This window comes from Gymnoscopelus braueri (genome assembly GCF_963280865.1).
Source record: "Gymnoscopelus braueri genome assembly, chromosome: 3".
In the NCBI taxonomy this organism is placed as follows: domain Eukaryota; kingdom Metazoa; phylum Chordata; class Actinopteri; order Myctophiformes; family Myctophidae; genus Gymnoscopelus; species Gymnoscopelus braueri.
Genome location: NC_137612.1, coordinates 15,486,617 through 15,503,947, shown reverse-complemented (window position 1 = coordinate 15,503,947; position 17,331 = coordinate 15,486,617). Strand labels below are relative to the sequence as shown.

Below are 17,331 nucleotides of genomic sequence, written 5' to 3'. Positions count from 1 at the left end.
CTCGGCTATTTTCGGCTAATGTTCCCCTCAGAAAAGGAATTCTAGGGTTCAAGTGGTTCATGTATAAAAAAACTAAATCATATCACACAAAGATTTGGCGGACCCCCTATAGTAGCTCTGGGGACCCCCTAGGGGTCCTGGACCCCCTGTTGAAGACCCCTGTCCTACCGGAACCGCTGCCGGTCATCAAATTATTGGCTTAGGAATGCGAAAAAAAATAATATCCATGAATTCAAGTCTCCATGGGGTGACTAATCGATTGGAGAAAACAAGTATGTTTTTTGGGGTGAACTATCCCTTTAAAAACCCTGACAGTACTTCTTCCACCACCCCTGTCCTCACTGGGCCGTGTTCCTCCATAAACAACCCCTCCCCCCCTCCTCCCCCCTCGTCCCCCCTCCTCCCCCCTCCCCTCAGCTTGATCCCAGAGCCAGTCTAGACTTGCTGTGACTTCCACTTTGTTATCGGAGCTGGAGGAGGAGGATTCTGGGCTAGCTCATGGTTTATATACTAGACCAGTGGGTTTTCAACCTTTTTCATGTCAAGGACCCCTAAATTGATATACATTTGGCCCGCGGACCCCCATCTAAAAATGTTTTGTGCCAGGGAGGGACCCCCCAGAAGCAAAGATTTGAGTTAAAAATGTTTGCTTTAAAAAATAATATATATAGTCAAAGATATGCACAAATTTTTCAAGGTTTTTCAAAAATAGCAGATCTACAAGCTCGTAGATCTGCTATTTTTGAATAGCTAAAGCTAAGTGGTTAAAATAATTGTGACGCTATGTCAACTTATTTCACTGAGGACCCCCTGGTACCCCCCCCCCCCAAGGACCACTGGTGGTCCCCGGACCACTGGTTGAGAACCACTGTACTAGACAGTACAAGGAGACCCCCAGAAAAGAAGATTTATCTAATTTTCTATTATCAAAATGATTCCATTCATTTTCGATATTCCAAATATAAACAAATTGCAGTTGTACACCGTGAGCTTGTAGATCTGCAATTTTTGAATAGCCAACGAATACATGGTTAAAGTGGTTAAAATGATAGTGATGCTGCATCAACACATTTTCCCCTGAACCCCACCCCCCCCTCCAAGGACCCCTGGGTGTCCTCGGACCCCACTTTGAGAACCACTGTTAATAAGTAGACACACATGGATTAAAGTTTTCAGTCGCCACGACTCATTTCAGTCATTTGGATTGGATAGAAGCCAGCATGTCAAAAAATATATATTCCAAGATTTGCAAAAAAAAACATGATTTAAAAAAATAGCAGATCTACAAGCTCATAGAGCGGCACTCAGTGCCGTGCTATGAGCTTGTATATCTGCTATTTTTTAATAGCCAAAGAAATCTAAAAATGACACAGATGCGTTCCAGGTCTTGGTTAAAAGGATAGTTCACCCCAATTTTTTTCTATTGGTTAGTCCCATGATGACTTGAATTCATGGATATAATTTTTTTTACCTAATAAGCCAATCATTTGATGACCAGCGGACCGGTATAGGCAGCGGTTCCGGTAGGAGACACAAAGGAGACTCATTTTGTGTCTCCTATACCAGAACCGCTGCCGGTCATCAAATTATTGGCTTGGGGGAATGCGACAAAAAACAAGAAATATCCATGAATTCGAGTCTCCATGGGGTGACTAATCGATTGGAAAAAAGTTTTCATTTTGGGGGTGAATTATCCCTTTAATAAAACCATGATGTCTCGTTTGATTTGCGGTGTTATCTGGACTGGACTCCCTCCCTCCCCCAACCCAACCAAGCCTTCTGTCCGGAACGTACAAAGAAAGACAGAAAATAGTGCGTTCTGTCCTGTTCTGTCCTGGTCTGTTCTCAGTGTGAAGCAGAGCAGTTGGAACGTGGCCCGTGCAGCAGCTGAGCAACCAAGAGCAGCAGCAGAGTGATGTTCCACATGGTGTGTGTGCGTGTGTGTGCGTGCGTGTGTGTGCGCGCGCGTGCGCGACTGCACGTGCGTGCAGTGGTGGAAAAAGTACTAAAATGTTTTACCTAAAAGTAAAAGTATCAATGCTGTAGATATATTCTGTTACAAGTAAAAGCCCAGAATTAAAAATGTACTTGAGTAAAAGTACAAAAATATTGGCATCAAAATGTACTTAAAGTACCAAAAGTGAAAGTGCTCATTGTGCGGAATTAAGGTCCCATTTCAAGTTTTCAAAATGTCTAAAAATCATTTGAAAGTAGCCGATCTACAAGCTCACAACGCGTCGCAATGCGACGCATTGTGAGCTTGTAGATCGGCTACTTTCAAATAGCCGAAACATATACAGAGCTTAAGCGGTTGTATGTTTATTAAACAAACTAAAGTTTCCAAATAAATGTAGTGGAGTAAAAGTACAATATTTTCCTCTGAGATGAAGTGGAGTAGAAGTAAAAGTATTGAAAATTGGAAATACTCCAGTAGTAGTAAGTAAAAAAAGTAGTAAGTCTGTCAGATCAGATGAGGAGGGTGTGGGGGGTGTAGTGTTTGACCTGCTCTTTCTGATGTTTTATTTGCGTAAACACTGCCCAAGCACAGAGGTTAATACCAACCGCCCAGTGGAATAAGAGCCTCATTGTGCCAGAGTCTGGGCTAGTCACTCTGCTGGATTCTGACCATAATATTATACCATCACTGTTGCCGGGGAGAAAAAACGCTCTCATCTGCATATTTCAGCTTTTTATGTTGAAATACGTGTTTTTCGTCAGTTCACCCACAAAATGACTTTTTTTTCCTATCGATTAGTCACCTCATGGAGACTTGAATTCATGGATATCTTTTTTGTTTTTGTCGCATTTCCATGTCAATAATTTGATGACCAGCGGACATGGTCCAACATGCGCACACGCTTATGTGAGCGTGCGTTTGTGTGTGTAGCCACCTGGATTCCAACATGGGAGACCAAACATCTCAACCCCCCCCCCTCCCTCCCTCTCAGCCTTGGGAGATATTAAGCTTCTGGGCTTCAGGCCAGGCTACATGCCCCCCCCCCCCCCCCCCATGAAATGGCAACATGATCTGGACGAGCCCCCAAATGTAGCCATCTGGATCTGAACCCAGGTTTCCTCTACATGAGAATCTTATGTATCTTCTGCTCAGCCAAAGGAGAATCTCCCCCTACTGGTCAAAGGGAGATATTAGGCCTTGTTCTTCAGACCTCAAGTCAAATCTGATTTGTTTCTCAAATCTGATCATTTAGGACTGACTGTCCACACTGTTATATATATATATATATATATATATATATATATATATATATATATATATATATATATACGCGTTTCGCCGTGAGCTTCGTCAGGTGCTATACACTTTTGTATAGCACCTGACGAAGCTCACGGCGAAACGCCGTGAGCGTATATATGAGTGTATATATATATATATATTTTTTTTTATTAGATGCAATTGTGAACAATAGTCAAGTAAGATAATGTATCCATTAGCCAATCATACGGTTCACTGCAGCTCAATTGATCGATTAGATTTGTGTATTTAGGCATCGTCGAAAACAGCAGATCAAGATCAAGATCAAGATACAAGATAAGGTTAGGTTAGGTTTAGGCATAGTTTTACTGAGGTCACGTTTAAGAATACCTGATGGCGACCGCGCGAGCGTTCTTGTGTTAGTTTTCAAAGCAGTGGCCATAGGTTTGTCAGCAGCCGTTCTTGCCGCTGTTTTAGCCCATATATTGAATTTAGATCATTTGTGAACTTCTGAGATAGTTATTGAAATAAAATAGCCTGCAGGGTAAAAGAAGGTAAACAGGCACGCTTTACCATTGATGCTTAAAGTAGATACATCACATCCAATTTCACTTATAAGTTTGGTTACCCGGAAAGGCAACACATTAGTACTTGTACGACTTTATTTCTGCACTCGAGTCATATGTCAAATCGACCGGCGTCATTGGGAATCGTGTGCTTACATTTAGCTAAGAAATATGTTTGATTTTAATATATAGTATTGGTTCATTAAATCTTCCCATTGACATGAATAGGAATAGGGGACAGCTTCCTTTCAAGTATTCTTCTGTTGGAAACCGTAAGCACTACATTTACCACACAAAAAAAAATTACACGATCGGCCTCATGGTGAAGAGCTAAGAGAGAGAGACAGAGACCAGCGAAAAGAGAGAGAGAGAGAGACACCAGGGAAGAGAGAGACCAGCTAAGAGAGAGAGAGACCAGATAAGAGAGAGAGAGAGAGAGAGAGAGAGAGAGAGAGAGAGAGAGAGGAGAGAGAGAGAGAGAGAGAGAGAGAGAGAGAGAGAGAGAGAGAGAGAGAGAGAGAGAGAGACCAGCTAAGAGAGAGAGAGAGAGAGAGAGAGAGAGAGAGAGAGAGAGAGAGAGAGAGAGAGAGAGAGAGAGATGGCCTCATGGTGGCGCTATAACAGGCCCCTTTACATTTTGAACCGTAGTAGGCCATTAGAATCAAAATATCCTGTATGAGTTATCTCTCCTGATCGGATCAAATTCGTATCCCCCCAAACATTTTGTATTATCATTATGATTATGATGATTATTATGATGATATTATTATTACTATTTTTTTTTTTTTTTTTTTTTTTTTACATTTCGACAACTTCAACTGGGGCTGATTCACAACAACAGATGAGGACAACAGCGTTCTGGTTCATTTTAAGTTTATACAAGTGCTGGTACTAGTACACAACACAACATGAGACAGGCCTGCATACGACCTTGATTCAGCCCAGATGCTGCAGTCTGACAATAAGACTATTTTTATCCCCACTAGCAGCAGGGGGTCTAAAAGGATGACTATGATCTGTCTGTCTGTTCGTCATAATGGTCCTAAACCACATATATTTATCCAAGCAGGAAGAGAGAACTCATACAGGGTACAGGATAGTGTTGATTTTGACAGCAAATTTGGATTTAGTTTTAGTCATAGTCTTTTGAACAAAATTCTGTTTAGTTTTAGTCATATTTTTGTCATCTGAAATGTTTTACTGTTAGTTTTAGTCGACTAAATATCATGAGATTCAAGTCGACTAAATCTACAGTTGATTTAGTCGACTAGAATGTATGTTGGCCGTGCCTTGATGGTGTCGTAATGGCTGATTTTACACTTGGTTGCATGCTGAAAATAGCCGATCTACAAGCTCACGCGTTGTGAGCTTGTAGATCTGCTATTTTCAGAGCGCAACACCCGAGCGCAACCAAACATACTTGTCTTATAGTTCTACTGGATCTCTTCTCCACTCGTCCCTCACTAATATTTTAGTCTAGTTTTTATTTGTTGACGAAATTGTCAGTATATTTAGTCTTAGTTTTAGTCATCATAGCTTAGTTTTGATTTAGTTTTGATTTAGTTTTAGTCAGTGAAAAAAGCTAGTTGACGAAGATTTTTTGTCATAGTTTTAGTCGACGAAATCAACACTAGTACAGGATAAACAGGTGAAATTGGAAGTGACGACACAAAGAAGTGAGCAGCCAAAAATTGGAACTGGAACACTTTAATATTCTTAACCTTCTAACAAAAAAAAACTAAAACAACTAACATGTTACTTGCAATTGAAAATGCATTTTTGAAGTCGGTATACCAATTGTATTCAATCAGGAGAGAGAACTTGCACAGAATACAGATTAAACAAGTGAAAATGGAAGTGATGGCACCAAGAAATGTACCGCTTGATCCATTCATATGTTGGCTATTCAGAAATAGCAGATCTACAAGCTTTTTCAAAAATGTTTTTTGACACAAATCTTCTCTTCTGGGGGGTCCCTGGCAGAAAATATTTTCAGATTGGGGGGTCCGCGGCTAAATACAGATCAATTTGGGGGTCCTCGACACAAAAAAAGTTTGAGAACTACTTGCTTTTAAGTCAGTGGTTTTCAACCAGTGGTCCTGCAGTGGTCCAGCGTCACAATCGTTTTAACCACTTAGCTTTGGCTATTCAAAAATAGCAGATCTACAAGCTCATAGCGCGGCACCGAGTGCCGCGCTATGAGCTTGTAGATCTGCTGTTTTTGAAAAACCTTGAAAAAGGGTGCATATCTTTGAATATTTATATTTTTTTCAAAGCGAAAATTAACTGATATCTTTGCCTCTGGCGGTCGGTCCCTGGCACAAAACATTTTCAAATGGTGGTCCGTGGCCAAATGTATATCAATTTAGGGGTCCTTGGCATGAAAAAGGTTGAAAACCACTGTTTTAAGTTCACCTTCTTGGACGGTGACGGCCATTTTCCACTGGTCCTGTTTAACATTAGTTTCCAGCAGTGGGCAGACAGACCTGGCTGACTCCTGTGGCTTTATGGGCCAGGGGGGGGGATGGGGGGGGGCACGCAGGGCTCACCTTGTAAACATCATCTGCAGTGGTGGAGAGTTGTTGTCGGGCAGAAACCTCTTATCTCCATATTCTAAACCTTATGTGTTTTTTTCATAAATTAAAGGTAGGGTAAGCGTCATGATGATGTGACACATTGTGTGCTTGTAGATCTGCTATTTTCACTGTTTTAAACAATTGCTGAACATGTCATGTTTCTCAATATTTCTAAATTTCAATACCGCCGCAATGCATTGAAGAAAATACTAAAATAAAAAAGTACTTTGTAATCTATACTTGGAAAGCAAGCACTCCAATACTTTGTAGCGGTTTAGCAGATCGTTTTGGGTGAGCAACTTTTTCTTAGTAGTCGAGTAATATTCGACCAGGAGTATCTCGTCTCTGTCGGGTGGAAACCTCATATGTCCAAAACTGTAACTTTTCAGGATTCAAATTCAAAAACAGCAAAAGTAGCAGATCTACAAGCTCAAAACGTGGCCTGAAGCGACGCGTTTCAAGCTTGTAGATCTGCTACTTTTGATACTTTTGTGTGACAGTACTGTAGTAGGTAACCGGAAGGCTCGCCCCAAAACACGCCCCCACTTTTTTTCTCAGACTAGCGGTTCTTGTATTCTTGTATTTGTTTTACTGAGGATAAGGTTAGGAATAAGTTTAGGTTTTGGCATAGTTTTACTGAGGTTACGTTTAGGAATAAGGTTAGGTTTAGGCATAAAGTTAGGTTTAGGCATAGTCGCGATGCTACGCATTGTGAGCATAGTCGCGATGGCATTGTCGCGACTATGCTCACAATGTACTATGTAATATACATTTGAAAACTTGAAATCTGCATAATGAGTACTTTTACTTTTAATATTTAAAGTACATTTTGATGCCAATACTTTTGTACTTTTACTCAAGTACATTTTGAATTCCGGACTTTTACTCGTAACAGAGTATTTCTATATTGCAGAATTGATACTTTTACCTAAGTAAAACATGTGAGTACTTTTTCCACCACTGGTGTGTACTGGGTCAAGCAGATGAAGGTCATAAATCATGACAGCGACGAATTGTATACTTTGACCCAAGTACTGGATGGAGTTGAGTTGAGTACTTTCTCCACCGACCCCTGCTCTCAGTCAGACTCAGGATATATCCACATTGTGTTGTTCGCTGCCCATGGCCCCATGCACCCCCCCCCCCCCTCCATGGCCCCCCCGACTCTGTCAGCCAGGCAAGAATGTAGGTCAGCCGCACCGAGTGCATCTAAATACCCAAGTTACTTAGAACAGTTTGGACACATCCCTGTGTCCTCTTGGCTGTGTGTGTGTGTGTGTGTGTGTGTGTGTGTGTGTGTGTGTGTGTGTGTGTGTGTGTGTGTGTGTGTGTGTGTGTGTGTGTGTGTGTGTGTGTGTGTGTGTGTGTGTAAAGTAAGTAAGTACATTTACTCAAGTACTGTACTTTTTTGAGGTACTTTTGATTGACTGGAGTATTTCCAATTGCCTATACTACTTTTACTTCTACTCCACTACATCTCAGAGGCAAATATTGTACTTTTACTCCACTACAATTATTTGAAAACCTAAGTTACTAGTTACTTTGTAGATATAAATTATTACGTTATAAAACATACATTATCCCCTTTAGGCCTATTTTATAGCTAGGCTATTTGAAAATAGCCGATCTACAAGCTCACAACGCGTCGCACCGCGAAGCGCTGTGAGCATGTAGATCTGCTATTTTCAAACATTTTAGTACTTTAACTTTTGGTACTTTAAGTACATTTTGATGCCAATACTTTTGTACTTTTACTCAAGTAAAGTTTTAATTCTGGACTTTTACTTGTAACAATTGCAGTATTGGTACTTTTACTTAAGTAAAGAATTTGGTTACTTTTTCCACCAGTGTGTGTGTGTGTGTGTGTGTGTGTGTGTGTGTGTGTGTGTGTGTGTGTGTGTGTGTGTGTGTGTGTGTGTGTGTGTGTGTGTGTGTGTGTGTGTGTGTGTGTGTGTGTGTGTGTGTGTGTGTGTGTGCGTGCGTGCGTGCGTGCGTGCGTGCGTGCGTGCGTGCGTGCGTGCGTGCGTGCGTGCGTGCGTGCGCGCGCGCGTGCGTGTGTGTGTGTGTGTGTGCTCATGTGGAGGAGTGTGTTTGGTCCATTAGTAAGCCCCCCTCAGGCTTAAGGCCTGTCTTGTGCAGTCAAGTGTCTGCATTACAGTGTCTGTGACTGGCTGTGATTCTGTTCCTGACATATATGCAACATTTTGGACATTGTTGATGTCGTCCACTAAAACTATGACAAAAAATGTTGGTCGACTACCTTTTTTCACTGCCGAAAGCTAAATAAAATCTAAATAAAAACTAAGCTATGACGACTAAAACTAAGACTAAGTATATTGAGAATTTCGTCATCAAATTAAAACTAGACTAACATGTTAGTGAGGGACTAGTGGAGAAGAGATCCAGTAGAATGAAAAGACAAGTCATTTTATGCTTGTTTGCACTCGGTGAAAATAGCAGATCTACAAGCTCACAACGCATCGCAGCGCGATGCGTTGTGAGTTTGTAGATCTGCTATTTTCAGCATGCAACCAAGTGTAAAATCAGCAATTACGACGCCAGCAACGTCATAATAAATACCGTCAAAATATATTTTAGTCGACTAAATCAACTGTAGATTTAGTTGACTTTAATATTATGATATTTAGTACTACTAAAGTAATACTAAAACTGAATCAAAATTTGCTGTCAAAATCAACACTCATTTTGCAGTTTCATAAGTTTAGGGGTAAGGATTTAGGGCTAGGTGTGTAGCCTATCTGTTAGGGTTAAGACAAGTGGTTCTGGTTAGATATCCTTTTTTTTTTAGGGATGCAAATATCGGCCACGTTTCGGTATCAGCTAATATTTGCCATTAACGGTAAAAGTCGGTGTCGTTTTTTTTTTTTTTTTTTTTTCTTCGCTGTTTAGATCAGGGGTTCCTAAAGTTGGGGTCGTGACCCCACTTGGGGTCGCGGGACACTGACGGTGGGGTCGCGAAATTATTTTGGGTCAAAAAAAAAAAAAAAAAAAAAAATCTATTTATTGTTTTAACAGAATGTATTTCAATCTAAAAATGATTACAAATAGTACATTTTACCCATCTCATTAGGTACTGTAAATGTGATTGATTGAATTCTATATTAACAAGATTATTAACAGTACAAGTAGTAGGCCTACAGTCAAAAGTCATACTACAAATGCGCACCGAACGTCCAAGTTTATGTGCATAAATTACCTCCACGGTTAGGTGGGGTCGCGAGTCAATGGCCACATTATTTTGGGGTCACGGGCTGAATATTTTGGGAACCCATGGGTTAGATAGTAGAAGATTCACAGCCCTAGTTATCTGGTTAACTGTTGCCTACCAAGCTGCAGATTCTGAACAGTTATTTCTTATGATCAAGATTTGTTTGTTTCCTTGGCACTAAAGAGGAAAAAAAAAAAAATAAAAAAAAATAAAAAAATATCGGTATCAGTATCGGCTAAATTGTCATTTTAAATATCGGTAGGCCTATCGGCCAAGAATTTCCATATCGGTGCATCCCTAGTTTTTTTCCAATATATTTTTGGGGCTTATCTGCCTTCGTTTTGGATAGTTCAGTGAAGATGGGACAGGAAACAGGGAGAGAGAGAGAGAGAGAGAGACGGGAAGTAACACACAGCATGGGCTTGGGAACCGAACCCGCAACCCGCTGTCGGGTTGCATTAGAGCCTATATGTGTCGGTATGCGCCTTCCCTTAACCATTAGGCCATCGGCACCCCTCTGGGCCCTGGGGTCTTAACCACTAGGCCACCGCCACCCCCTCTGGGCCCTGGGGTCTTAACCACTAGGCCAATAAGTGAGTGTGTGTGTGTGTGTGTGTGTGTGTGTGTGTGTGTGTGTGTGTGTGTGTGTGTGTGTGTGTGTGTGTGTGTGTGTGTGTGTGTGTGCGCGCACACAGTGTGTGTAAACTGAGTAGCAAAGCATTGAGCAGCATGGAGCATTGGAGTTTGGAAACGCTCGTTTGAAATCACTCAACAGTCCTGCGTACCACCTGTTTCTAAATGTCACATAATGCAGAAGGCAGCAGGACGTTGCGTTAGTGAAAATGAGCGCTTCCAAACTCTGACACTAAGAAAAATAATCACCTGCACAGAATGTATGGACAGAAAGTAGCTCATAACATGTCTACGATGGATTTTTATTATTAGCAGATAGAAAGAGGATAATTCAAGCTTTCCACACAGCTGCCATGTTGGTGAGTTTAACGTTGGTTAATTCAATCAGATAGGACTTTTCTGTTTGGATGTACAGTATGGGCTATCAAGGCCAGAAAGTATTTTTTTGCCACCCAGTAGGTGTTCCTGCATAACTCCCGGGTATGATGATGTCACGCGCATAACCTCAATTTAAACCTCCCCGTGTTCAGTGTTTCCTTGTTCGATTATAGTTGTTGTCATGGTTGCCCTTGTATGTCTTTATATCGTGAGTGTGTTAATAAATGATCATTGAACTTGATCCGCCTGCCTCATCCTCTGCCTCTGTTCTGCACTTGGGTCCAACTAACACTTGTGCGATATCGTGACAATTGTACTGATTGCATTGTGAACACTTGTCACTTTTCTCCTGCATTGCACTGATTGAAATGGACACTTTTCTTTGTTTTGGGAGGGAGACGGTGAGGACACTGTAACCTTGTGTTGTTGTTGTTTTTCTGCATAGTGCAGGATAGTTGTACGAATATGTACATAACAGAGTGGTTCACTACCTCAGCCTGATGGCCTGAAAGTCTTAATATCTCCCCCGAGCGGAGCGATAGGGAATTAACAGGGGAATCTAAAAGCCCCCCCCCCCTTTAAAATCACCTATGGGTGTATACTATGTTGTTCTGTATTGACGGTGCTTCTTATTGTTTTTCTTGCCTTTGTATTGTTGTGTACGACAGTACTCTACTTACTCTGTACTGTAACTCTGTAACTGCTGTGCTGCCTCTGGGCGACTGAAATTCCCCTGCACACAGAGAAATCAAAGGGCAGTTTTGTACCTTAAAAGGTTCAAAGGCTTCGTCGCCCCAGCAGTACCTTAGCAGGGTATAGAATTGTACCTTTAACATTGGTACATTACTGTAGCTTCTTGGTTGTACCCTTAAAGAACATTTATGTACCCTAGCAAGTACAGAATTGTACCTTTAACATTGGTACATTATTGTACCTTCTTGGTTGTACCCTTAAAGAACATTTATGTACCCTAGCAAGTACAGAATTGTACCTTTAACATTGGTACATTATTGTACCTTCTTGGTTGTACCCCTTAAAGGACATTAATGTACCCTAGCAGAGTACAGAATTGTACCTTTAACATTGGTACATTATTGTACCTTTTTGTTTGTACCTTTAAAAGAACATTAATGTACCCTATTGGCAACATTGTACCTTATGTCGCAATGCAAATATGGATTCAGAAACAAAAACAATCAAGATTCAATAACTTTTATTTTCTCCCCCAAATGGGTGGTTGTGCAATGCTTGCAAGTGCAACATGTACTTCAGTGCAACACAGTGCAACTCTTAGTGCAAATATATATATATATTTTAAACATTTAAAATGCTGTAAACTTTATAAAACAACAAAACAAACATGCAGCATGTGTACAATTCTTTCAGTGCTGAAACACAACACTGAAGCATCGAGCCTGTTGAGCCGTTCATTAGTCAGTGTTGGATCGCAAACGCTAAAACAGTTCTACACATCTGTCACAGTCACAGACTGTCATTGATTGTAGTGTCTAGGTCTTGTATTTCTATGTACATTTTTTCTCTTAGTGCAATTTTTTTTTTTTAAACATACAGAATATATAAATAAAATCAGACTCAATATTAAGTCACTCCTACCTATTTACTTACAAATAAAATAAAACTATATAATACAGGCAGAAATGGTGTGCACTTTGAAGTTCAGAACAGTACATCCATGAGGAACATGGACAGTCTGGTTCTTAGAGTCTGAATTCAAGCAGAACTATTTTAACATGCATAAGAGTGCATAAAGCAGGCTAAAGTCACCTGTAAATGCAGTTGGGATGTCTGGAAGGCCATCAACAGCTACTTAATCCTCCAACATGACTGTACTTTGCAGTGCTGAATCTGGGCCTATCTCTGGCATACCCACATGGACTCCACTGGTGTGAGTCTCCAGATCATCTCTCTAGATTGAAGCACATTAACAAATAAACATTAAGAAATATCCCTGAATGGCAATGAGAGACAAGTGTTTTCCCTGATGCCTGAAATGTTTATTTACCTGACAAGTCTTCAGAGCAGGTCTGCAGGTCTCATAGTGCCACCGCCTTTCTGTGCATGGCTACATCTGTGCTCTGCATACAAGGAACATGCCTTAGAATTTGACAAAACAAATTTGCACAACTCTGCATGTTTTCTTATATCATTGAAAAAATCTACTACTGGCAGGACAGAGCTCAAGATCAATATGTGGAATGCTAATCAGGAAATATAACTAATGACTATATAGAAAACTAATGACTATTTCGATCCCCCGCTCTGCCTGGCTGTGTTGAAGTGTCCTTGAGCAAGACACTGAACCCATAACTGCTCCCAACGTGCAGGTTGGTGCCTTGCATGGTTGCCTCCACCGTCGTTGTGTGAAAATGGGTGAATTCAATAAACATTGTAAAGCGCTTTGGAGAAAGGCACTATAGAAATAAACTATTTTTATGTAGTCTACTTGTTCTGTAAGTGTCTAACCTTACCTGTTGGCTGGCCATGGATATCACTGAGGTTGCAGAGTTGGTTCTCAAATGCATGGTCTTTGACTTGGAAGTTTCAAAATCTTGATAACTGGAATTTTGTTATGATGATTGTGGAAGCAACATGGTATCCACCTGGGTAGAAGGAAAGATGGTAGAAAATAAGCAAAACAGATGGACATATCACACATAGAAGTGGCTACACCGCTTAAAATGGAATAGTTGAATAACTGAGAAAACATTTTGAGAGTGTGTGTGTGAGTGAGAGAGAGAGAGAGAGAGAGAGAGAGAGAGAGAGAGAGATGCACTTAATACTTACTAACAAACTCAGTGCAGTGCAGCATTCCATTCAAGTCATCCAACCCAAGAATCTCCTGCTTCACCTTTGCACAAGCCCTGAGATATGACAAAATAACAAACACATTAGCCGGCTAGCATTAATATAACTTTTTTTTTAAACAAATGTTATACTTGTAATTCCATGTTATGCTACTTTATACTTCCACTCCACTACATTTAACCCAATAAGGTACACAGTTGCCACTTGGGGTACATGCTCTTTTAGAGGTACACATAACAATAAGGTACAATGTTGCCAATTGAGGTACATAAATGCTCCTTTAGAGGTACACAGAACAATAAGGTACAATTCTGCCAGAATGTGAACCACATAAAGTTAAGCCTGAATTATACTTATACTTACACAACAGTTGTGTGACAGTGTAGCAAGCTGAAAATAGCTGATATACAAGCTCACGTCGCTATCGTGAGCTTGTAGATCAGCAATTTTTACAACTAATTACTCCTCATGTCAAATCATGAAAAATGTATGCCAAGATGCCCTTACATAGCAGCATTAGCGGCTAACAGCTAGCACCAAACAACTGAGATTAATGTTTTTACCAATTTGGAAGAAAAGAAAACACAGCGAGTCTTTCTTACCCCTGCTTTGCAGTCTTCCACACCTCAGATATCACAGGACTTTGAGACAGGATAGAAAATTAAAATGTTCCACCTCAGGCCATGTAGCTTGTCTTTGCTCTTGGCTCCAGACTCCAGTCCAGCCTCTGACCAATGCAGGCTGGCAGCAGATTGATGTTCAGTCAGTTACAACTCACAACAACTTCTAGTTTTAAGTGCTTCTTACTCCAATGAGTGTATTTTATTACTAATCACAAGGTAGGCTAAACACGTTTGCTCAAAACAAAAGATACACTGTTAAATCTCTCTCTGTCTTTTCCCTCACAAACTTCATCTGCCAGATGCACTTTCCCCCCATGAACTGTAGCTCCTCCTCCTGGTCAAAAAGTACAACTATGTACCTTAAGTAGCCAACAACGATTTTGTACCTTTAAAATTAGGTAAAGGTCCACAGTTGTCCCCATAAGGGCCTTTTAAGTACCCTTTACCAATCCACAGGGTACTTTTATGACAAATGTACCTTTAGGGTACAGAAACCATACCCCTATTTCTGTGTGTGTGCGGAATCAATAAAAATCTATCTATCTATCTATCTATCTATCTATCTATCTATCTATCTATCTATCTATCTATCTATCTATCTATCTATCTATCTATCTATCTGCCTGTGCCTGCAGTTCACCTTCAACGTGAGGAGCATGGGGTCCCTGTCTCTGGCCTGGGTGGGAGACGGAGCTGGGGTGAGTGAGCTGGAAATGATGATGGTTTGACCGATACGTCGGTCAAACCTACTGAAAAAATAGAATATTATTATTCATATTATTATTATTTTAATACAGTTGTTAAACACTTTTTGGCGTTGTAGGCAAATGTTTTTTTGTTTTGTTTTTTGTCAAAATAATTTGCCAAAGAAGTTCCATAAATAATAGCTCACTTACAGATCAAGCTCACAACAAGACAGGCAATTATTTTAAAATAGTTCGAAATTTGAAGCAGATTTATTATTTAAGAGAGAGAGAGAGAGAGAGAGAGAGAGAGAGAGAGAGAGAGAGAGAGAGAGAGAGAGAGACTTATGCCAAGTGAATGGAAAACATTGAAATACTGCTGTCAACTGTTTCAAAAGTTTATACCAAGCTAACCTGTCCTATATGGATGTCTAACTTCTTATTTTTTTATATATAGTTTCGTAAGATAGTCTTCCCTCTAAGTTGCAATGTAACACAACTCTCTTTATACAGAGAGAGAGAGAGAGAGAGAGAGAGAGAGAGAGAGAGAGAGAGAGAGAGAGAGAGAGAGAGAGAGAGAGAGAGAGAGAGAGAGAGAGAGAGGTCATTCTAATGGCTGGTCTCTCATCCTCAGGTGCTGCTGGTCTTGACGACATTCCAGGTTCCGATGATCATGATGCGATTCGGCCAGTCCCACCTGTACAGGAGGTGAGAACCATGTGACTGTTTGTTTCGTCTCTGTCGGGTGGAAACCTCATTATGTCCACAACTGTTACTGTTCAGGATTCAAATTAAAAAGTAGCAGATCTACAAGCTCAAAACGCATCGCTTCGCGCCGCTTTTCGAGCTTGTAGATCTGCTTCTTTTGATGCTTTTGTGTGACGCTGTAGAATGATCAAGTAGGGCGTTAATTTACGCAAAAAAAAGAAAAATGTCATTTGTTTTCCGAGGCGAACTTGTCCGCCCAGGCCCAATACTTATGGAATACTTTCATTGCCCGTAAGCAAGGAAATACTTCGTTTTGTTGTTACTTTTGGGTAAATTTATTTATGCATTTATTAAGTAGCCGTGTAATAAGCGGGATAATGCATGGGGAGGTAGTCATTATTGAAATTTAAAGCCCGACAGGGCGATTATGCACCGAGGCGAAGCCGAGGTGCATAATCACCCTGAAGGGCTTTACATTTCAATAATGACTACCTCCCCATGCATTATCCCTTGCATAACTTATAACAATCTGTATGGTAGAGTATGTTAATACAGTATAACTTATAACAATCTGTATGGTAGAGTATGTTAATACAATATAACTTATACAATCTGTATGGTAGAGTATATTAATACAATATAACTTATACAATCTGTATGGTAGAGTATGTTAATACAATATAACTTATACAATCTGTATGGTAGAGTATGTTAATACAATATAACTTATACAATCTGTATGGTAGAGTATGTTAATACAATATAACTTATACAATCTGTATGGTAGAGTATGTTAATACAATATAACTTATACAATCTGTATGGTAGAGTATGTTAATACAATATAACTTATACAATCTGTATGGTAGAGTGTGTTAATACAATATAACTTATACAATCTGTATGGTAGAGTATGTTAATACAATATATCTTATACAATAAGTTGTATTTTGTCTCCCTGCTCTTCTATTGAGACATTTAGATCGTGTCAAAGGTCACGTCTCACCTAGACACAGGTTCTGACACGAATTTTGACCTGAAGGTCAAGATTACATTTATCCCCTGAGCAAGCAGGCAGGCTCTTAGCTCAATGGTAAGAAAAATGAAAATCTGCACTTGCGCAGGAAACCGGGTTTAACCCATTGAGGCCTGAGGTTCCGATTCTGCAAAATATTGTCTTCTAAATCCTAACGGTTTTCTGAAAAACCGAATGTTTCTATGTCAGTGGTTTTCAAACTTTTTCATGTCAAGGACCCCCACAATGGTATGAATTTGGCCGTGGACCCCCATCTCAAAATATGTTGTTCCAGGGACCCCTCAGGAGCAAAGATTTGAGTTAATGTTTGCTTTAAAAGAATATATATATTCAAAGATTTGCACACATTTTCACTATTTTTCAAAAATAGCAGATCTACAAGCTCGTAGCGCGTCACTCGGTGCCGCGTTACGAGCTTGTATATCTGCTATTTTTGAATAGCCAAAGTGTAAAATAATGCATTTTTTAGCTCAAATCAAAAAATGACACAGATGCGTCCCAGGTCTTAATGGGTTTAAATTGGGGTAGAAGGGGAACGTTTTACAGTAAATCTTTAACCGGTGAGTAACAGTATAATAGTGTAGATGTGTTCATTAATATAACCGCTGTGTCTCTGTGTCAGTGAAGACTATGGGAAGACCTTCCAGGACGTGACTCACCTGATCAACCACACCTTCGTACAGAGCGAGTTTGGCATCGCTATCAGCCCCGACCACGCTGGAAAGGTCAGAACTCTTATTAATAATAATGATAATAATAATAATAGTTTGGCATCGCCATCAGCCCCGACCACTCTGGAAAGGTCAGACATGTTATTAATTAATAATAATAATAATAATAGTTTGGCATCGCCATATGT

General features: G+C 40.2%; 1 protein-coding gene across 1 annotated transcript in view; it reads left to right on the top strand.

Moving 5' to 3' along the window:
- Positions 1-17,331, top strand: part of LOC308080506 (sortilin-like) — a 52,991-nt gene that overhangs the window by 7,480 nt on the left and 28,180 nt on the right. Inside the window, exons 2-4 of the mRNA XM_080422402.1 lie at positions 14,681-14,743; positions 15,363-15,436; positions 17,095-17,197. Of these exons, the coding sequence (XP_080278528.1) occupies positions 14,681-14,743; positions 15,363-15,436; positions 17,095-17,197 (240 nt within the window). The remainder of the gene's footprint in view (positions 1-14,680; positions 14,744-15,362; positions 15,437-17,094; positions 17,198-17,331) is intronic.